Source organism: Toxorhynchites rutilus, chromosome 2, assembly GCF_029784135.1.
Source record: "Toxorhynchites rutilus septentrionalis strain SRP chromosome 2, ASM2978413v1, whole genome shotgun sequence".
Lineage (NCBI taxonomy): Eukaryota > Metazoa > Arthropoda > Insecta > Diptera > Culicidae > Toxorhynchites > Toxorhynchites rutilus.
Window position 1 is genome coordinate 158924544 of NC_073745.1, and position 24251 is coordinate 158948794.

General features: G+C 38.0%; 1 protein-coding gene across 6 annotated transcripts in view; it reads left to right on the top strand.

Annotated features, from left to right (window-relative positions):
• LOC129768283 (gustatory receptor for sugar taste 43a) overlaps positions 1–22258 on the top strand; it is a 47506-nt gene extending 25248 nt beyond the window's left edge. For 3 of the 6 annotated variants that reach the window (XM_055769809.1, XM_055769810.1, XM_055769812.1), the window contains 8 exons: positions 891–1034; positions 1095–1205; positions 17095–17191; positions 17260–17356; positions 17419–17514; positions 17579–17647; positions 17764–17853; positions 17950–18108. In XM_055769809.1, coding sequence (XP_055625784.1) covers positions 891–1034; positions 1095–1205; positions 17095–17191; positions 17260–17356; positions 17419–17514; positions 17579–17647; positions 17764–17853; positions 17950–18042 — 797 coding nt within the window. In that variant the 3' untranslated portion in view covers positions 18043–18108. Of the gene's footprint in view, positions 1–819; positions 1035–1094; positions 1206–17094; positions 17192–17259; positions 17357–17418; positions 17515–17578; positions 17648–17763; positions 17854–17949; positions 18109–19323 lie in introns of those variants that run through there. The other 3 variants (XM_055769811.1, XM_055769813.1, XM_055769814.1) reach the window with 3 other exon arrangements.
• The last annotated feature ends 1993 nt before the right edge of the window (positions 22259–24251 follow it).

Below are 24251 nucleotides of genomic sequence, written 5' to 3' on the forward strand. Positions count from 1 at the left end.
AAATACCGTAAGAAGTATTTATTGTTTATCAGTAAATTAAGACTTGCTATTCTTCACTTCATTGTAAAAACATTTTTTTTCTAAATTTTGTAACAATTGAACCGCTTAGCCGATTCTCGATCTTTTTACCGCAAATGAAAAATATTTAGATGAGCTTTCTAAAAAAATAAGAAACTGCTTCTCCAATATCTACTAGGCGAGAACTTTTAAATTTTTATTTCTATGGATTTTGGTGCGTTGAGAGTCGAAGGAACTCCAGCTGTTTTTTTGACAAAACTCAAACTGTTTCCCTAATATATCAGAAATTCTGGAAAGTTTTTTTTTCTTGTTTTGCAGCTATATTTTTTCAAATATAAAGTTTTGTTTTGCCACAAACTCACACACTTCTCCATTAGTTGAGTGTTATTGGACTGGACAAATGGAGACGCATTATAGTTTTCTATATGGGCAGATCTTCCTGTTTCTTGTGTTGACATATAGATGACATTATAGCCTTAAAATAGTATTTCGATAATATATTATAGTTAATGTTATCTCTTATAGGGCGTGATTAGAGAGGTTTTCTAGTGTAATTTCTACTAAATGATATGTAAATGTATCTATCTAGAGGCGGCTTTTGATTCATGTTAACAAATCTTTCCCCGTCAAATTCAACCAGTTGCATTTTCCAAGAGTTATGACTATTTGAAAATTGAAAGAAAATACAAGTTTCATTCTTATTGTCGACATGATTTCAAAAAGACATGTCTTTATTAACTAATGCTTCACGTGACTGCACACATATTTGTTGTGATTGATTTGTATTTCTTTCCATTACAGCCTACACAGTGGAACATTTCATCCTGATAACGGGATAAATTGTAGTACAACTGTTTTTCCTTTATCAATAGGTGCCAATGTGTTGGGATACTGCCCATTCTACGCCCTCTATTATATACTGATGATGTTTCATGTCTTATTTGCACAATCGGCTCTAGGAATAAGCAGCCGTTTTCGTCATCTAAACATTGCGCTTTATCACGTGTTACCGGAATGTAAGACCACCGATTGATGTTACTATAGTGACGTAATGATAAATGGCGTTTATTTTCCAGCAAGCAAGATACCAGTGATAGAAATAACGTCGGCGTCATCTATAAACAATGTTTCTGAAAGAATGGATAATGCAAAAGAGCAGAAGAAAGGTTTAACTGCTATATCACACGGTAAGCATGTTCATCTAAAGCTTGGTACAGACTCAATGCTTTGCTCTGTTTTTTAATGGCAATAATTAAACTTATTATGGTTCAAATTCCGTTGAACCATATTATTTTCGGTTGGAACATTTACTTTTTACTCAGGTTTGGTCGCCTAAATGCAGCTCGAAATTATGTAGAGCAAACTGTTAGGTCTGTGCACGGCTTGAGGAGGTTCCGCACCATCCTATTAAATTATTCTGCTATGCTTCGCATACTATTTCTTGGCGCGGAGAGCATTCGGGAGTGTTCGGCGATGCTGGCAAATAAATCATCTCTGTGTTTATATAACTGTCAACATCATAATGATAGTTTATTTTGTTTTCATTTGCCTGCGGCGGTGCGGTACATAAATCAAGCCAGTAATTATTCGCTTAAAATTAAATCGTATGCTGCACTGGTTTAATCCTGTAAGGAATTATGCATTATATGACCCGACATTTTCGAACCATTTGGTGCAGAACACAAGGCTCGATAAAAGGAACAAGAGCGGAATTTTCAAACGATTTTCAAGCTCCTGTATCTTCGTGATATTGGGTGTGCAACTTAATTCGCCACTGCTACTTCAATATATTCCACAATTCTAAATAAACCCTGCCAATTGATACAGTTAAGTCTACACCTAATGAATTGATAGTTTGCTTTAGTATAATCAGAGACTTTGAATGGTTTTTGGATAGATTACATACATCCAAATATAAAATATTCGATAGCTGTGTGGAAAGGTTCATTTTTCCAAAGTGAAGGTCCTGATTCAGTCACACATAAATCTTCAATCATGTGTCATGTGTATATGTCAACAAGAAACCCAACAAGCATTTCTGTCGATTATAAACATTGTTTATCTGATTCATTTCAAGACCGGATATTTGATCAAAAATAATTTACAGAGAATTACTTATTATCACCAACAGCTGGTAGCAAGATAAATTCATCATCGAAATCAGTGATAAAATCCGCATTTCGTTGTTTGAAATCTTTTTTTTTTATTCTGGTGCAAAGGAAGATGAAATATCAACAGCAACTTCAAAGAATTTCTCATAACAACTAATTTGAGCATGATCAGGGGGAAGTAAACAGATGCAAATAACAGTTCGGCTGAAAAGTTTGTAAGGTGACATAGTATTTTTTTTGTTGCAAAATTCAACTTAATTATTCAACATAATTGCCTTCGAGGGCGATACAGCGAGAACAAAAGTTGCTTCACTCTCAATGCTGTAACTGACGAGGACCAATCGACCGATTGCGCTCAAATTTTGATACGTATCCACTGAAAGATGGTGCTTTGTGATAGTCAAGTAGATTTTTGCAAGAGGCGCCATTTAGACGTCAATCTTATGAAATTTTCAGCCGAACCGTTATATGTATCTCTCCCGCAATAGGTGCTTTCACCCACGCTTGCTCAAACTCGTCGAATTCTGTTATTGGAATGTGTTCTGAATTTATTAATGAACTAGCTGTACCCTGCCACGCTTTGCTGTGGCACATTGCGCTGCATTGTTGAGTTGAATTTTTAAATTTTTCATGTTGTGACGACAATCCTAGATGTGTTTGGTTGTTTTATATATTGTATCATAGGCTAAGCTCAATCAGTTCGAGCTTTTCGAGTTTATATTGCGTACACAAACGAACCGAACATCATTATATTCAGCCATTCCATTTCTTACTGTAAAATATTAGACCCGTATTTTTTTATTTTTTTTCATTAGGGGGTCAATTTCTATTTTACGTTTCATATCTTTCGAACTACGAACAAAACAGATCTCTGATTTCAGAGTATATCATGTAAAAAATCCTCAGCTTTCAACAAAAAATATAAAAATGTATAGCGATCTTGGTCCCGAACCATGTAAAATATAAAAACAGATACAATCAATAATTACGAAAACAAAATCCATTTCATTTCATTCGTTCATTCGTTCGATAACTCGCAAGTAGATCGGACAGGTTTTCGAAACGATCCAACAAAGGTGTTTTTTGACACATCGAATCAGACTGTGTTTTTTTTTCATCGGTTGCGCTTGCGAGTAGAGCGAAGCTCAAAGTGGTGCGCGACCGAGACGCAGAGGATACAATTCAGACAGATTCATCACACACGCCACACAGCAGCGGCAAGTATAAGTTTATTTTTCTTTTGTCCTCCTATCATTCCTTCTACCATCTGTGCTCGATTTACACCATTGTTCATCTGTGTGTTTACCAAATCGGCAAACGTTGGCATTAGGGGTGTCTATTTTTTCTTGGTTACATTACCGTTGAAATTTTATTGGAACTTTTTTTTCATTTTAGAATTTTATATAAATAAAATAAATTAATATAAATATTATCCGCAGCATAACCTTATAATATTTTTTTTTACTTATTCATTTTGATAATTATTATATTCTGTTCATATCGAACAGTTGGCCGATTTTTCTAATATGGCTGAGGGCGGGAAGGACCCCCCGTTGACGCAATTGAATATTTCTGATACCGAACCTCCTCCTGAAGAGCAGGAGGATGAAGCAGAAATTGAGGTAGAAAATTCTGTTTACGAAGTTGATAGTTCCGAAGATGAGGAAATCGACGAGAAACAGGATTTTCGTCCTAAAGAATACCCTGAAGGCTCCAAAGGCCCATTCATTGTGTACTTTAGACGAAAATCCAAACCTCTCAATGTCATTCGCATCTCGAAGGAACTAACTCAACATTTTTCTGACGTTACCGAAATTACACGGATGGGGCCAGACAAACTACGAGTTGTCGTCTCAAGCAGGACCCAAGCGAACAAAATAACGCACTGCGACCTCTTTGCGATTGAGTATCGTGTGTACGTACCCTGTTGCAACGTCGAAATAGACGGCGTAATAACCGAAAAGGGTTTGACCCGAAAAGAGATAATCGATGATGTCGGTCGCTTCAAGAACTCCACACTAAAAACTGTGAAGTGAATCTGTGTCATATAAAAATGACAAAAGAATTCTCAATCGGACAAACTCTTTTCGTGTGACTTTTGAGGGTTTCGCCCTTCCAAATTACGTTGCAATAGGGGCACTTCGTTTATCTGTTCGGTTGTTTGTACCCCGGGTAATGAAATGCAACAAATGTATGCAACTCGGTCACACGGCCGCCTATTGTTGCAATAAAAAACGTTGCGCAGATTGTGGAGAGAGCCATGATGAGAATCCTTGCGCGAAAGAGCACAAGTGTCTTCATTGCGGCGGGACTCCTCATGATTTTACTCAATGCCCGGTGTACATACAACGAGGGGAAAAACTCAAGCGTTCCTTAAAGGAACGTTCCAAGCGGACTTTTGCAGAAATGCTTAAGAGTTCCGTGCCAACGACACAGGACAATGCCTACTCCATTCTGCAGAACGACGAGCCTGTTGCTGACGCTCCCAATGCCGGATGTTCCGGTACATCGCAGGGTGCCATCAGGAAAAGAAAAATTACTTCTTTTCCATCACTCCCCAGAAAGAATACCGAAACTTCCCAAGTTGGAATGAAGCCTCGAACTGAACGTGCTGAGAATAGGCCGAAGCAAGTACCTCCCGGTTTACGTGGTCATGCTACTAACCAGGGGTCCTCAGCACTTCCCGGAACAACAACGAACACGTCTGTTCCATTTTCGCGGTCGAAGCAACAGCCACTACCTGGCCTGCTTGCGCTTTCAGACCTTGTGGATAACATTTTAAATGCTTTAAATATAAATGATCCTCTTAAAAGCATAGTATTATGTTTGCTTCCGGTTGTGAGAACATTTTTGAAAGAAAAATGTGGCTTTTTAGCAGCGTTCATTTCCCTCGATGCCTAATTCAGCGCAAGAGGTCAAGGATTTGACCACTGTCATACAGTGGAATTGCAGAAGCATCATTCCTAAACTAGACCAATTTAAATTTTTTGACGTAGGATTACGTCATTCGGGAACATATTGGGGTACAAATTGAAAATAGAAAATCGAGCGCACCGTGAAAATTGTCCAATTTCAAATGCTTATTTCCCAGTCATTTCATGATGGATTGATGAGATTTTTGCGTCAATTAATTTCGGCACTCCATAACAATTTTTTACATTGAATAAAATAATATATGTCATGAAACTTACTATCGAACAATTGAAAAATCTCAACCCCTATTCTAACGGAAATAGCCACTTCTGATTGGTCGAAATTGGCGACATATGCGGCAGGTCCCTAACAGAGACATCAAAGCCAAGCTGCCTGAGGGAAATCGGCATTGCAAACAAATGAAAGCAGGGGAGCTTTTGTTCCCATCGAAATGTGTTCCCTAACAGAGACATTAAAACCAAGCTGCCTGGGGGAAATCGGCATTGCAAATACATGAAGGAAGGGCGAGCTTTTTTCCCCACCGACATGTATTCTCTAACAGATTTCAAATCCAAGGTGTCTGAGGGAAATCAGCATGTAAATACCCTCGTGGTCGATAGTTTAACTAACGACGCGCACAAGTGGATAGTGCTAATTGTAACTAGCGTGGACATTGCTGATTGCATACGTGCTGGCGAATAAGTTGGGAGTGATGAACGAGTGTTTTTTATTATTATTTTCGTTCCAATAAGAATCTTTCGATGGGTTGATTGAAGAATGATACTTCAATGAACTGAATAGAACTTATGCTTGATAGAATATAAATAAAATTTAAATTTGGAACTTTTATGTTGGTTGCTTCGTGAAATTTCATATCAATGACCGATCATGTATTGTGAAACTTTTAGCACAACTGTAAGTGTAAAATTGTATATGGTAGCTGTTGTGTTAACATGACTTGAAATATCAAACGATTTTTTTCCCCCAAGGAAAGTTCATGCGACGAGCAAAATTGGAAAAATGAAGAAGTATTCGAAAAAGTGATTTCACATATGCTCTACATATCGTATTGGGTGATGTTAGCCCAATTGAAATTTGCATTGAGACATGTAGCAAAGTGTTCCGTTAGGGTTAAAGGGAAAGGAAATGGGTTGAATAAACAGTCAGAAAATAAAAAATTATAAATTAAATTACCTTTTCCAATTCAAATATAATTTCTCCATACTAAAGTAACTCTTTTTTTGGTGAGAAAACTTGTGTTCGATAATGATTATAACCAGACAAAACAGACCCAAATCATTATCGAAGAGTTTAACAATATAATTCAATGTATTCTTCAAACATATCCAAAATCAGCATGCAGCAGATAGCCTAACGGAATCCTACGTCAACTATGCGGTCGTGTCTTGGACACAACCCTCCTGTGACTTTTTTTATTTTTAATTCACAGTTCTAACTGTGATGTATTTTCTCTCTGTGAAACATGGCTTTGTTCAGCCGACGAGCTGAATTTTCACGATTTCAACATTATTCGCCTAGATCGTAACGACTCGTTTGGTGGCGTACTATTGGGGATCAAAAAACGTCACTCCTTCTATAGAGTCACTATCCCATCGATTACAGGCATTGAAGTTGTCGCTTGCCAGATACAAATCAATGGCAAAGAACTCTGCATTGCTTCGATATATATTCCTCCCAGGACTACGGTAGGCCGCCATCAGTTCATTGATATTATCGAGGCATTGCCGGAGCCGCGGTTAATCTTAGGTGACTTCAACTCCCATGGAACAGCATGGGGGTCACGATGACAACCGTGCCACGTTGATTTATGATCTGTGCGACAACTTCAACATGACAGTTTTAAATACTGGGGAAGCAACTAGGATAGCCAACCCTCCTGCACGAGCAAGCATGCTAGACATATCTCTCTGCTCTTCTTCATTATCCCTGGATTGCACATGGAAGGTAATCCAAGATCCCCACGGTAGTGATCACCTACCAATAATTTTATCGATCGCCAATGAATCAAAATCTAGTGAGTCAGTCGATATTGCGTATGACCTCACGAAGAATATTGACTGGAGAAAATTTGCAGAATTAATATCTGAAGCAATCATTTCGATGCATGAACTTCCTCCCCTTGAAGAGTATAATTTTATATCAAGTTTGATTTACGATAGCGCACTTCAAGCTCAAAAGAAACGTGTACCGGCTACCACTTTCCGACGTCGTCCTCCATCACTTTGGTGGGACAGGGAGTGTTCAAAGGTCTACCTTGAAAAATCATCCGCTTTCAAAAAATTCAGGAAAACTGGATTAGTGGAATGGTTTCGAAAGTACCAAGCTCTAGAAGCCAAACTAAAAGGTCTGATTAAAGCAAAAAAGCGTGGATATTGGCGGAAATTCGTCAATGGTTTGTCACGGGAGACCGCTATGAGTACTCTTTGGAATACGGCTTGGAGAATGCGTGGCTGGAACCATACCAATGAAAGTGAGGAATACTCTGACCGTTGGATTTTCAAATTTGCAAGGAAGGTTTGTCCCGATTCTGTTCCTGCACAAAGCGTCGTACGCGATATTCCGCTCCAATGCGATTATGAGAATTTTTCGATGGTAGAATTCTCAATTGCCCTCCTCTCATGTAACAATTCAGCTCTGGGGTCGGACAAGATTAAATTCAACTTGTTGAAGAATCTTCCCGACTTGGCAAAACAGCGTTTGCTGAACTTGTTCAACAAGTTTCTGGAGCTGAATATTGTCCCGCATGACTGGAGACAAGTGAGAGTGATAGCCATACGAAAACCCAACAAGCCGGCTTGCGATCACAACTCGTATAGGCCGATTTCAATGTTATCCTGTATTCGTAAATTGTTGGAGAAAATGATTCTACTTCGTTTGGACAAGTGGGTTGAAGCGAACAATTTGCTGTCAAATACGCAGTTTGGCTTCCGCCGAGGTAAAGGGACGAACGATTGTCTCGCGCTGCTATCTTCTGAAATCCAAATCGCATTTGCTCGCAAAGAACAAATGGCTTCCGATTTCCTCGATATCAAAGGGGCATTTGATTCAGTTTCCATGGAAATTCTCTCAGAGAAACTTCATAATCGTGGACTTTCACCAATTCTGAATAATTTCCTGTACAATTTACTGTCAGAAAAGCACATGAATTTCTCTCATGGCAACTCAAAATCTTCTCGTTACAGTTTTATGGGCCTACCACAAGGCTCCTGCCTAAGCCTCGTCTTGTACAGTTTTTACGTCAATTATATGGATAATTGTCTAACTAGAGACTGCACGCTGAGACAACTTGCAGACGATGGAGTTATTTCCATCACGGGTACTAATCCCGTCGCTCTGCAAAAGTCGTTGCAAGATACCATGAACAATCTGTTCACGTGGGCCCTCAAGCTGGGTATCGAATTCTCTACGGAGAAAACTGAAATGGTCGTTTTGACGTAGGACTACGTCTTTCATTTCTATACCGGGGTGTAAAATCAAAGTTTCGAAAACGAAAGCGTTACGCCGGAGACCGAGATTTTGAGCGTTAATAGCTCCTAAACAACTGAACGAAATGGTATGATAAACACTTCATTCGAAAGATAAAATGTCTACGCGTTATATACTTGTTACTTTTTGATCCAAAAACTTGTTTCAATAGTCTTAAAATTGCTTTCAAAACAGGCTATTGAAATCACCAATCGGTATATAAGCGAGCGGCGCTCGGGAATCCACTCAGTTCTAATTGAACAGCGATTGGAGCATGTTGTCGCTGTTGCGGTGAAGCTCTTTATTTATCATGAAAGCGCGGATGAACGGTGTCACCAAGAGCCTGTTTGTGCACCCTAGGCCAGAAGGGAATCTATCAGGAGGAGAGTGATGCCACAAACGGTTCCCTGGGAAGACATCGCTACACACACATACACGCGCGGCTATTAACAGGTGGTTATCGAGTTGGCATTAACCACTGGTGGGCTTCCAGTATCGAGGAAAATGTGGAAATATCTAATCGTTACTGAAAATAATCTGCCAGTTCCTCTGGGAATTTTCAAAATATATTCATGTGAAAGAGTTTAATTGAATGTTTTCTATCCATGTTACACTGTGACCAAATATGTTTCAATCAAGTGCTATTAACAGGTGGTTATCGAGTTGGCATTAACCACTGGTGGGCTTCCACTATCGAGGAAAATGTGGAAATATCTAATCGTTACTGAAAATAATCTGCCAGTTCCTTTGGGAATTTTCAAAATATATTCATGTGAAAGAGTTTAATTGAATGTTTTCTATCCATGTAACACTGTGACCAAATACATTTGGTTTTGTGGTTTTTCAATCAATCGCAATTAACAGGATAGCTTCAGAAGATTATTCTTCCCCATCAGTAGGATATTTCCGTATCCAATATTGTATGCGCCCGCAATCGATTATTGCTCAGTCGCCGAAAGTTCCGAGCTCAGAGAGTTCATTCCCCTCTAGTTTGCCTTCCAAATTGCCATCGTAAACCACACCTTCTCTCGATTCAATCACACACAAAAAGCATACTTAAGCGATATTCTGGTGGTGAGACACATTCATTTTTCGTGAGGACATCGACAAGACAACATCGTTGCCTAACGTGCTGGAGGAGGTGGATGGCGAAGGATCGACACATACACGCGCAGAACTCTTTCCGTTAGGATGCCATTCAGCATCGAGAAAGTTCCGGAAAGATCTAATCATTGCTGGAAAATAATCTGCCAGTTCCTTTGGGAATTTTCAAAATATATTCATGTGAAAGAGTTTATTTTAATGTTTTCTATCCATGTAACACTGTGACCAAATACATTAGGTTTTGTGATTTTTCAATCAATCGCAATCAACAGGATAGCTTCTGAAGATTATTCTTCCCCATCAGTAGGATATTTCCGTATCCAATATTGGATGCATAAAACCTTGTGCCTCCAACGTAACGCTCTCGTTTTCGAAGTTCTCCAAATATTCATTCATTCAGAATGAATTCAGATTCAACTTCATACAAATGATCTCTAAATCAACGATAGTCCTACGTCACCCTTGCGGTTATACCATAGATATAACCCACTTCCTGTTTTTTCTAGGAAGCACGAACCCGCCCAATTCCAGCTTTACCTATCCGGAAAAACGATCCAACACTCTATGTTTTTCAAATACCTGGGTGTATATTTTGATTCTAAATGTACCTGGGGGAGACACATTGCGTATTTGAAACAGAAATGCCAGCAAAGAATCAATTTTCTCCAAACAATAACCGGAACATGGTGGGGTGCCCATCCAGGAGACCTCATTCAGTTGTACAAAACAACGATATTGTTAGTGCTAGAATATGGCAGTTTTTGCTTCCGATCAGCTGCCAGGATTCATATTCTCAAGCTGGAGAGGATACAATATCGTTGCTTGCGTAAAGCCATGGGGTGTTTGCATTCGACACATACGATGAGTCTCGAAGTTTTGGCAGGAGTACCCCCGCTTACTCTTCGGTTCACAGAATTATCCTACAGATTTCTCATCCGTTGCAAGATCATGAATCCATTGGTGATTGATAACTTCGAAAATCTACTCCAACTGACTCCTCAGTCAAGTTTTATGTCTTTATACCATGAGTACCATACCCACAACGTGCACCCTTCACAAGGCATCTCCAACCAAGTATGCTTCCCATACTTTTGCAATTCCTCTGTCATTTTTGATCTGTCCATGCGACAAAAAATCCATGGAATACCAGATCACCTACGCTCCGATTCTATCCGCCGATATTTTCGGCAGAATATGGGAAAGTTGAATCTGATAAAATGTTCTTTACTGACGGTTCATTCATAAACGGGTCGACTGGCTTCGGCATCTTCAATGAAAATTCCAGTGCCTCTTTCAAACTCAAAGATCCTTGTTCCGTGTATGTCGCAGAAATGGGTGCGATATACTATGCTCTAGGGATCATTGAAACACTGCCCATCGACCATTATTTTATTTTTTTAGACAGTCTCAGCTCAATAGAGGCAATCCGCTCAATGAAAGTTGATAAACGCTCATCTTATTTCCTAACAAGAATAAGACATCTATTGAGTGTTTTGGTCGAAAAATTATTCAAGATTACCTTAGCATGGGTTCCCTCTCATTGCTCGATTCCGGGGAATGAGAAAGCGGACTCGCTAGCTAAGGTGGGCGCTTCAGAAGGCACACTTTTTGAAAGGCAAATTGCCTATAATGAATTTTTTCACATTCCTCGTCAGGACACACTCGTTAGTTGGCAGCGCATGTGGAGTGAAGATGAGTTCGGTCGTTGGTTACACACGATTATCCCTAAGGTTTCGACGAGTGCTTGGTTTAAGGGATTGAATGTAGGTCGTGATTTCATTCGCGTGATATCTCGGCTTATGTCCAATCACTACAACCTAAACGCGCATCTCTATCGCATTGGGCTCGCAGCAAACAATCTTTGTGATTGTGGCGATGGCTACCACGACATCGAGCATGTTGTCTGGTCGTGTATCCGGTTCCATACTGCTCGCTCTCAGCTCTCTAGAGCACTGAGAGCACAAGGCAGACAATCGGAGATCCCCGTCCGGGATATCTTAGGTAGCCGTGATCCTGATCTTCTGCTTCATCTATACCTGTTCCTCAGAAACGCCGATGTCAACGTTTAATGATGTTTCCTTCGTTGTGTCCCTGTTTCATATCCCCATATCCCTATATCACACTCTTTACAGATACACGGGCCAAAGGTTATGCAGTCCACTGATGATTCAACAAGAGCCAAAGGTTGTACCGCTCATGACAACTCTACACGAGCTGATGATTGCGCCGGCTAGTGACCATTCTATCCTGGATTCCTCGAGTCGAGAAGATGCACCACGCTAGATATGGGGTACATACTAGGGGGGCGTTGCTGATTAATGGTCAGCTGCATCCCAATAGGAAGTATCCCGTGTCGGGCACACGTACAGAGCATTGGAGACAGCAACATCCCAATTACGAGAACACTTGTAATACTAACCTCGAGCCGACCGCGAGTAATCGGTTACATATTACTAACATAGATAATAAGAAAAACTGTCAAAATATTAACCTCCGGCCCCGTCAGGCTAACGCCATATGAGTCTTGATAAAAATATATATTTTGGAAAAAAAACCATTTTTTTGCAATTGTGATATTTTTCCAAAAAACTTGATGGTAAATGTCGAAACAGCTGCACTCTTTCAAATTCTCCATCGAAACGCATCTTGTAACAAAACTCAAAATATCCTCGCGTAAACGGTATCTGTTTTACATCGAATGGTTTCAATCGCATTTTGGATTGGAAAAAATCGGTACTGTCCATGATTGTTACAATTGGGTTCTCAAATACGTTAGCCTGCTCGAAAGTCGAAATATGTGCAGAACTTTTCTACCTGATGCTTCTTCATACTTTGCTCGACGGCGGCATGTTGAAGAAAATTATTGGAAGCAGATTTTCGCATACTTCAATGGATGTACGCCAATCGGTTGTGGAAACAGTGAATGAGATTCGCTCAAAACTGCCGTAATCTCGCAAAGTGACGCAAGCGCCAACATTGACATTTTACTTTTTTTGTTATAGATCGATAAAGAATACCAAATCCTTCCAAACAACTGTGAAAATTTACAGAAATGTGAAAAAATGACCCCGTGAAAGCTTGAAAACGAAGTGGCGCAAGCGCCATTTCCACTGTGATGGGGCGCAAGCGCCATTTTCCCTATGTTGTGAAGTAATTTGAAAGTGATGCGATGTGATTTTTTGATCTGTTCTGATAGAGTACGATGAACGAGCAGGGACAGCAAATTTCACATAACAACATCTTCCGTAATGAACGTTTAGCAAAATAAAAGTTACATGCCTTCTTTCTTGTAAAAAACACTTTTCCGAAAAGCTTGTCATGCCAAATATTTTAATCAAAACAGTCCATCCCCATGTAATGTTACTTTTATAATAGCAATTTTGTTTCAGAATTACAAATCATGTACTAGGAAGCTCACAAAACCATGTACTTTAAATTCATAAAATCAAACTCATCTTAATGTAAAGTTTATCCTAGATTGAAGTGTTGTTCTCACATATAGTTCATAAAGATTAGAACTAAATAGTTAAAAATCATCAATTTAATTGTTGATTACAAGGATTCCCTAATATGTAGTGTCTTTTTTCTTCAGACATCAAGGGACAAAGGTTCTTGACGATATTTACTTTCCTCACCTGTTCAATTTCTCTATCGGATAAATTGAAGCTGAGTGTTGCTTGAAGGGTAAATGTCGGATTTGGTGAACAGCTGCACTCTTCTAAATGTTCCAAACGAAACGAAACACATCTTGTAACAAAACTCAAAACATCCTCTCGTAAACTGTATCTGTTTTACTTCGGATAATTTCGGACGGCATTATGTTATTTAACACGGATGGTTTCAATTGCATTTTGAATTCGAAAAAATCGGTGCAGTCCATAATTATCACAATCGGGTCCTCAATTACGTTAACCATGCTACAAAGTTGGGAAGGTGTGTGAATTCTTCTCCCTGATGCTTCCTGATGCTTCGCTCAACGACAGCATGCTGGAGAAAATAATTGGAAACAGTTTCTCACATACTTTGATGGATGAACGCCAATCGGTTGTGGAAACAGCGATTTAAATTTGCTGTTTCTACAACTAACTGGCGTTGGTAGCATAGCTTAAATAAAACTGCATTTTGCCGATGGCAATGTATTTCCATCAACAATACACATTTTGTACAGATCAGATTTTCGTAATGTACGCGTATGCTGATTATACATGCAATTTTACAAAAAGTCTCGTACTGAAAATTTTTACCTCTGGCGCTTGCGTCACTTTGCGAGATTACGGCAGAAAAAAAACTGGTAGCATAGCTTAAAAAACAGCTTTTTTTTTAAATCAAGCCGATGGCAATGTTTATTCCATCAAGTGTACACATTTTGTACAGATCAGATTTTCCTAGTGTACGCGTATGCTGATTATATATGCAATTTTAGGAAAAGCCTCGTACTGAATTCTTCCCTCTGGCGCTCACGCCACTTTGCGAGACTATGGTAGTCTACGTGACATATGCAGTGGCCCGTAGGATCAACTTTGACCTTCATTTTCTTCCTTTCTAACTATTGTCACAGATCATTTCATAATTAATTTTTTTCGATATTCAATATTTTTAGGCTAAAATATTTTAGATGTTTCGAAATCTAGGAGTTCTCAGATATCAAAAATTTTTCAAAATATTTTTTTAAAGCTCAATTAAGTATTCCTCATAGAGACCAATATCGCATCATTCACAATTCTAATAATTTTTAGCGGCTTCAAATTTCTTTCTTTCGAATTAAAATCGTCATGATAATTTTTCTATGTCCGGATTGCTGCGATCGTGGCAACACTTGCTACAACATAATCATTTTATTAGAATTTGTGACAAATAGACGATTCATGACGACTGTTCATCTATACAGTTTGTGTCTAGAGATGTATTTTTTCCATTTAATCGATTATGGATTAATCGTTGGAACATTTTACAATAATCGTTTCATTTGAATTGTCTTCTATGCACACGATGACTATGACACACCCTCACCTGACCTTTTGCAAATCCTTTACTTACTGGAACATGATGTGTTGGGCATATCATGAAGCGGCAATGTTGGCAGCAGATTTCCATCCAACTTTTGAAAAGGTGCCGGACACCAAGTTGTTGGCACACAATCTCATAGGTTGCGTTTTGAAGAAGGTTACTGTAGTCATCTTTACCCGTTGAAACATCAAAAATTAAAAGTCTCTCCAGAGGCAATTATCGGGTTTCAAAGGATAGCATTTCAATATTTGTTTATTTGTTTAGATATAACATTCATCTGACAAAATCGTCTTAATGAACAAAAATTAGTATAATAGTCGAACAAAAACATAACATTAAAACATAACATTAAAACATAACATTAAACACATCGGGATTCTCAATTCGGTTTCTGAAGCGTAGTGATGATTCTCCAAAGTCATAAAACTGCTCTACGGATGAAAAGGTTCTGATCATTTCCGTGACCGGCTCATGTTGACCATACGATGAACGATGTGCAAGCGGTTGCAGCAAAAACGAGGATCGTAGAATTCTACTGGGAGCGCGAAAGTTCATCTTCTCGAGCAAGTTAGGCGCATCGATTTCACCACAAAGAAGTTTGGCAACGAAGGTGGCTTGTTGAATACGCCTACGACGCTCAAGAGTATTCAAGTTCAGTAAGCGACATCTAGCTGTATATGACGGCAGGTTCCGCGGGTCACACCAAAGCAGATTCCTAAGCGCTCTACGGATGAACCATTTTTGAATCCGTTCAATCCTGACGATCCACATGTGTTGGTACGGGCTCCATACTACAGATGCGGTTTCAAGAATCGGCCGAACAAGCGAGCAGAAGAGAGATTTCAGGCAGTAGGGATCAGTAAAGTCCCTAGAGATTCTCGAAATAAACCCAAGCTGACGATTGGCCTTGGATATCAATGCAGATCGATGTGCGTCGAAAGTGAGCTTAGGGTCGAGAGTTACGCCCAAGTCATTGACCTGACTGACTCTCTCCAAGATAATATCATCGATCGTGTAGTCGAATATAGTTGGTTGTCTTTTTCGATGGAAACTCATGATGACACATTTATTTATACTGATAGTTAGTTTGTTCAGGCGACACCAACTCACAAACTGGTCTAGCAGGCTCTGTAACCGTCGGCAATCCTCGAGGGTTTCGATGGCTAGATAGATTTTCAAGTCGTCTGCATATATCGACACACAGTCACATGCTAGAATAAGCGACACATCGTTATAGAAGATCGCGAACAGCAGTGGTCCAAGATTGCTGCCTTGCGGAACACCCGAAGAAACAGCAAACGGAGATGAAGTGTGAGACAGGAGCTTGACACGGAGCGTTCTTCCAGACAGGTATGATCTCAGCCAGTTGATGAATTCGTCGGAAGCACCAAGACGGGATAGTTTTCTCAGTAGGATGCGATGGTCAATTCGATCGAAAGCGGCTTTTATGTCGGTGTAGGTCCACAGTGTTGTTCCAAGGCAGAGCCTACAAAAAAAAACTAGAATTCTAGAAATGTGGCGATTTATAAAATACGTTTTCTCGAGGTCTGCAAAGTAGGTCTCCGTGGCGGCGATGACCTCCTCATTCGACGCAAATTTCTGCCCGGCGAGTGACTTTTTCATGTTTGGAAACAAAAAAGACGCACGGGGCCAAATCTGAAGAATAAGGTGGATGTGGCGACGGCGGAATTTACATTTTTTTACATTTTTCTAAAATCCGCGAACACGCCCGCTTCTACGCACGGTCAAAACAAAACTAGGAGTTCTTTTCGTCTGAAATTTTGACAGTAGCTGTTAACGAAAATGTACTACAGAAATCTCTCTTGCGATACTGACACCAACGGATGATGAGGGTAAGTACTTTATACGTTTATAAGAACATAACCTATAAGAACTCTATATTTGTACAATCGGACACAGTGAGCTATGATTCCAAGCTTCTTTTCTGAAGCCAAAAAGGGTCTGGCGAGCATCGCTGTACAATTCTGGATAAAGACAAATGGAATAAGATCAGGACCAGGCTTTCGATGCATCTACTAGATTGAGAGCTTTAATTCATACTATTTTACATAGTTTACACACAATAATCTTTCACAGATTCTTTGTGAATTTGTTGTTGTTGTTGGTGGCTTTTTAAATCTACCCGTATTATAACCAAACAAACATACACATTTAATTCAGAAACATGAACAGTCGAACACTGTCATTAAACAAATTCAAACGTTGTACACCCATATTATTTTCATCTGATTGATTTGCAAAACCCGTGGTATAGGCACGGTATGTAGTAACAGAAGACGAAAGGTAACAATTATATACGAAAAAAATGAAAGCATAATGAATATGTTTTCACTTTTTCGGTTTTCCATTATGCCGAGGATATCATATCATATGTTTATATCCACGTTAAACGATTCCAGTAATGTACACAATTATTCGAATTTATCTCCATTAGCTGGCCATACCTCCTCCATTATGACATCAAACCGAATGATTGAAGACTTGGCATATATTCATGCCTCTTTATCGACCGCAGTGATACTGGTTTCAAAGTAAGTGTTCAGTTTCAATCCAATTCAATTCTGGCATCACACATATTATTCGAATGGTTAATTTTCAGCACATTTGGTGTGGCATTGCTAGCGGTTTTGGGGTCGTGCTTGCTCCATTTGGTGGCGACATCCTACTTTTTGATGGTGGAGCTTGTAGGCGATAAGGTGAAGTAATTCTCAATAATAGCGTATTAGAATTTGCATAAATGCTGTTATAATTTATGCAGGATGCTGTGTTTTCCTGGATTCAGGCCCTCTGGTTGTTCATTCACATTTTTCGCTTTTTGTTGACCGTCGAGCCCTGTCACCTCACTAACGTCGAGGTACGATATCATGATATGTAGACCATTTATGCTTTCGATGATTTTATGGGTGTTTTAATTTCAGTCTCGCCGCACAATGAGTATTGTTTGTAATCTGATGAGAACTTGTAAGGATATGCTGGCAAAAGAACGCGTGAGTATTACCGATAGGAGTTGATTTGATTTTGGCTGATTTTCTGTCCCTTGTGTTTCTTTCCGGTGCTATTGTAACCCTCGCAATTATCCTGCTGGCGCCGTTTCGCTCTATAGTTGGAAAGTTTTTGGCGCCAGCTTGTTGGAAATAACTCAGTGTTCACCGCCTGTGGTTTATGCACAATCGATAGACATATTATCACATCGGTAAGTAATATTTGTTTGAGCCTATGTTTTCTGATTAAAAAAGTGTATACTTGTTTAACAATCATTACCTAAACCATATTTTGTATTCTTTTCCAGTACTGTGGCGCAATTACTACTTATCTCGTGATCTTGATACAATTCAAGGAAGCTGATGATAGACCAATAAGAACTATATACCGCTCGACTTAATGATAGAAAGAATGATAGATTAAAACGTATTTATTTCATTATTCATTTCGTGAATATATTTAAAGCAAAAACGTAATAAATTATATTTATGTTCTCCGATATTTCCAATGCAGAGTCAGCAACACATGAGCCGTTGCAATAACAATAGCACGTGTTTTGTGAATATGAGTTTAGAGTCCAGAATAATGTCCAGATTTTTGGTTCATTTACCATGTTTCGATGGTTTGGTTCCTCATGCATATTACAATATTGAATCAAGTTATTTTAGAATTGCATTTTCCATATTGTGTGCGTTTTTTATATTGTTTTTAAGTAGACATTTGTTATCTATCGTATAGCAAGGAGAGGGTTGAAGCTTTATATTTTATTGATTTACTCTTTCCCCATTTTGTGCAATGTGAAGGGAGAGTGTGGATGTGGCTTATTGCCAGGGATATCATCTGGTCGGATTTGAAAATCAGGACGCTTGTCACAGCTACGATTTTGAACAAATCGTTTCACTTCAGAGACAAAAATACTTAAATCTATTTATTTAACGGTTTCACGGTCGATTTAACGTATTTTTCTGCGGTGAAAATACTCCGGAGGTGATGATTTTTGTTCTGTACGAGAACAGGAGATGTTTGGGCGGTTTATTAGTCATCAAACATCATGCGCAATAGTGCCCAAGACAATCCATGGATTTGAAGCTTTTATGACGTATGAAACGTAAGAGTTTCTTCTGCAGCCCAAACCTTCTGAGCAATGTGAATTTTACATTACATAAATCAGCATGAATTTGGAAGTGGATTCCATTTGAATATTCTTGTAATGTTTCAGTTTTTGAATATGTTTTTCCAAATTAGATTTAGCTGTAATGGTTCATTGTGTATCCAAACATCTGTTTCAAAAAAACGACAATATGCACATACAGCTATTAGCCACCAACACTTATAAATCAGATATGCAGCACTTAGACTCATAACTATTACGTCTTTCTTTTGAGACAAAAGTTCTTTTGGTGCAATTCGTTTAGACACTCAAAAATCGACTTGAAATATTGACACAAAACACAAAATAACTCGGAATGAAAACTTGGAATGAAAACAGATGGAAGATCTCGTGAAAAGTTACGGGAGGATTGTGTCCGAGAAACGACCACATATGACGTAGAATAACGATGAGCTATTATTGCATATTGATTCTGGATATGTTTAAAAAAATCCATTATTAAATTCTTTGATAATAATTTGATGACAGCGTTTAGTTTGATTGTTGGGTATTGTCTGTTCTCTCCACCAGTGATACAATCGATCGATGATGGCAGAAGGATGGCGATGAGTCGTTTCATGGTGCATGATGAAAGGTGCCGAAGGAGAATTAGATTTGCACTGGGGAGGCGCATATTGGACCAATCAAAACGTGGGATTTGCCGCAGCAGAAAATCAAACCAAACGCATGATTCATTGCACAGCCTATTCGTATTGATAGATCAACAGGGAGAGCACAGATTGCTTGTAACAATCGACCAATCGGAATGCGGGATATTCGTATTGATATTGATAATTTTGTAATTGTTCGATTGTAAGATTCATAAAATATTTATTTTTGTTCATTATATTAAATTATTAGGGAATCCCTAAATCGATTGATGCAAATGTCTAGTAAAGCCCTCAGCAAATGACTGAGCAAGAAGCGTTTAAAATTGAACAATCATTGCGATGCAACAGTTTTTTCGTTCTTCAATTTGTACCCCAATATGTTTTCAAAAGACGTAATCCTACGTAAAAAAGTTTTTTCTCAAAACCAAAATACCATAAAAAATAAATATAATTCGTCAACAAAATTGAATTTCTTATAAAAATCAGGATAAATGCTAGACAACGAAAACTTAATCAGGACGCCCCAAAAGCAACTCAAAATCAGGACATGTCCTGCTAAATTAGGACAGATGATATCCATACTAATTGCTTCACTGGAGTCGGTGTATAATATTCAAGTCAATGTAGTGCGTTTTATGTATTTTTCATTGTTCATTGCATTTGGGTCCAAAGTCACAAATTGTAATGGGTCCGAGAAGTTGGATGGCCTTTCAATGTTTCCTTTAAACAGTTTATAATATAAATTCCCCGTTGATTTGAGTGAGATTTTATGATGCAGGATAAAATATTGTTGTTAAGGAATATTCCAGTGTTTAAACACTAATCAAAGAGGTAATATGAAAAGTGAGTTTCTCTGTCAAGTTTTCCAATAACACACATGCTACTACAGTTCCTGGATTCGAATCATGATTGAGGATTCCACTGCAATTGTTGCCATTTTATTCGAAGTGGGGAAACCAATATTTATAGATAGAGTTAAACATAGTTCGACAATGCCAATGTCCCAGTTATTTGAGACATCTTTGTAGAACAAAGTTTTTTTTCTATCTCTTGTAATAATCGATATAGCGCCTTTTTTGTAAGTTGCGTTAGGGTCACCATAAAAAAGCAGTTTTTTTGCTCTAACTTTTCTATTTCAAATTCTACATAAAAACTGTCTTGGCAAGACTTTTAGAGCTTACTAATACAAACATTTTGCGATGAAGAACTTGTCAATATCTCAATTTAATTCAAAGCAAACTTATGAAAAAGGCGCTATATCGGTTATTTCAAGAGATAGAAAAAAACTTTGTTCTATAAAAATGTCTCAAATAACTGGGACTACAACATTGTCGAACTATGTTTACCTCTATCTATAAATATAAGCAAGTTATATTTTTTAATTCAACGACAATTTTAGTCACCCTATTTAATATAACATGAAAATGAGCGCTCTATTATATGTAACAACTTTGTCGAAGACAGTTTTTGTCTAGAGAATAACTGTCGAGCTCTAAATGCTAATTTCCACTTAAAGGCACCTCCTGGACCATTGTGCACTGTGTTAGGGTCTTATAAGATCGTGATCGATATTCTATGTGTATATCCTATAACCGCCGTTTTAACATGAGTAGTGAATTAAAATACTGCACAGATGAACTAATTTAGAATTTTTGATCCTTGAAGGATGACATGTCTTCCGAAAAGGATAGATATTTCCTGCGTCAGATAAACTCAACGCCATCAATTTGCCATCAACCTTGTTCTATTGGAGTGATAAAATTGTTACACTGAGCACACATCCACTGATGTCACGTATATATGTGTATAATTGAGTTCCATATCAGCAAAAAAGAAACCTCACCGGCGTTTTCATAGCACCCAGAGCAAACGTAAACATGTCCTTACTACGAAACCCGTAATAAAATGAACGGCATTAGACCACACACGTTTTGCTTTGCTTACATTCGAACAGCTTTCTTTTCACATGGAACTGATTATGGGGGAGCAAAGTTTTAACCCCACCAGATAATCCTGATATATGAAGGCTAGAATAGAGTGAAATTATTACGCTTCAGCATGCCGTACACCATCGATGGATACTATCGTTACCAACATTCGACATAGCTTCTGTAATCACTATTCACTCGACCACTGCTACCACCGTGGCTTATAGCTTCATAACGTAGATGTCATTGGTAGACCACATCATTCAATATCTGTTAATCCGTAACCGGTGTGACAAAGACAAAATTATTAGAACTTATGACAGCTATTTTTAGTGAAAATATTTCATTTGTTTCAGTTGTCATGAAAAAATATTTACAACTATGAGCTGAAGATATTGAAACTGTCCAACTGAAACCGTGGAGGCTGAAATTGCGTCGTATGCACTATACTCTCCACAACAATCGATTCCCAAAATCCAAGATCCATCGTTAACGAATAACCTTCGCATCGCTGTAATGAAGTACAGAAGCTTTTTCTTTCGCCTACCGGAGTTATGGTCATAGGGTGCAATTGAACTTGTGCGGAACTCACCACGGCTTAGGAGATTTTTAATACCTAAAGGCCAATCCAGCCCAGGAGAGAAAGGTTCTTCTGAGCATGCGCAAGACAGAAATGATTATCTGTTCTCTACATGAGGTAAGATAGTTCATGCGGCCACTCATCTTCGATGTTTGACATGGATGAAACATAATATTCTTCTCCGATCGTACACTGGAAGTGAAATTTCACAAATATATTCAGAAATTTGGAGAAAGGTGCTCCTATTCCGAGCATTTGATTGTTCGGAATTAGTATAGTAATTTCAGTTTAGGCTTAGATTAGGTTGAGTAGGTAGTGTGTTCTAATAACTTTCAAAATAATTTGATATGTCCAACATTCAATATTAAAAAAAATCATATCATATAAAGCATAACGACATCATAAAAACATAATGCAATTTCTCAATGTTGAATTAAGATGCAAAGCATAACTTCTTCGCTTAACTTCTAAGAACTTTGTATAAAACAAAAATCAAATGAAATAAATATATATTTATGTAAAAAAAAGGTTCGACATGGATCAACTGACATAAATCTCATTTAGAATCTGGAATCAGAATGGAGATAACTTATTGTTATTTCCCGAAAAAATATTGAAAAAATTCTTACACACAAAAGTAAACTATAGTCCGTAATCTATTTCTCGATGGGAGCATAAAACATTAAAACATCCCTTCATTTTTACTGCTGATTTGATCAAGAAAGTCAAGGAATATTGAAATTACTTATTTATAACTTCATTTTAACAACAGAAATTTTGACGCATTGTGTTTACACACTTTAACGTAAAAAAAGCAATTCCTCTAATCGTTATAAAACTTCATTCAATTGGAAAAAGCTGAACATATTAATGTAAGATTTTGCAGAGGTTCTTGGGACACGTCTGGCTGCTAATATAAGTACTCGCAGTATTTTTTCTCATACTTATAAGGTAAATGATGTTGTTTTGTTCGATTTTGGGTGTTTTTACGCAACTAATAAATGCAAATCTATTTTTCTTCATGAAAACCACATGTAACCAAGACGAGTTTGTGTTTGTTGAAAAGCTCTAAGTCTTTAGTTGCTAATAATATCATTCAAATTGTTCAAATTGTTCCATTTTTTACGGTTTCAACGTGTTTCTTCAAAGAGAAATTATGATCATGGTTTGTCCGAAAAATTGTGATGGTTTTGTCCGATTTTAGAAATCACACTTATTGAATCATTGAATTGAATCGAATTTTCTAGTAGATGTTGCATTTCTTATTGCTTGAGTTTCCTGTCATCATATTCATCCATTCATAATTTAGGCTTTCTTCAGAATATTGCCTTTTCTTGGACATTTTAAAAGTGAACAGCACTCAACACAAACAACAACAAAACAAACTACAGCGCGCCAAGCGGGTGCCATAGTAATCATGTGGACAAACCAACATCAGTGCATCAGACAAACCATGATCAGAATTGAGGTTACATGATTTAGATATATAAATCTCATAGAAATGGTGTGCAAGCATGTTGTTTACAATATTTGTAAGTGTTATAATCCAGAAAAAGTTTGAATGCGTATCAAATAATCATCTGGCGATTGATTGAAAGTTAGCTCAAATGAGGAGCGCATTGACACAAATAGAAGGTGGATTTTATAAACCTTTAAAACATGCGAATTCGTTAAAATACTATACTATAAAACTACTGTAAATCATGGAAAACACAATTTTATTTTATTTATTTATTTACTTTTGATTTGACACAGGCAGTGTTGCCACATTTTAATCTGTACCAGAGGGGTTAAAAATCTTTCTCATCTGTATTTTTTCTTCCAAAAACCTGTACCAAAAATCTGTACCAAAAATCTGTACCAGCTAAAATATTGGTTGTATTTTTGTTCTGATTATATTCAGAAAAAGTATTGCCGAGAAGTGATGACTTAATGAGAACATTACAAACAAGGCATAGAAACGCCAAAAATGCGAGCGATCCGCCAATTTTTTTTAGACATCAATTTTTTTTGTCCGCCAATCTTGCACATGCTCGTTTTGTGAAACTATGATTTCCTTACGGAGTAATTTTACCTTTAGGGTACGGAATTCGTTCTCCAGATCTTGTATATTCCCATCGTAGGACCCTGGAAATGCTTCTAACACAACGAATTTCGTCCTTATCAAACTGATCAATTATTGCATTGTAGATGCTTTTATGATCAGCAGCACCAAGCGATACTATGGCGAAAAAGTCGTCATGTACCTCAATATTTCTTTGTTCAAATGAAAGAAATTTCACACGAGGAAAAAATCTGTATCTGTATCAAGAGGTTTTAAAAATTTCAGTTGCTTAGTTT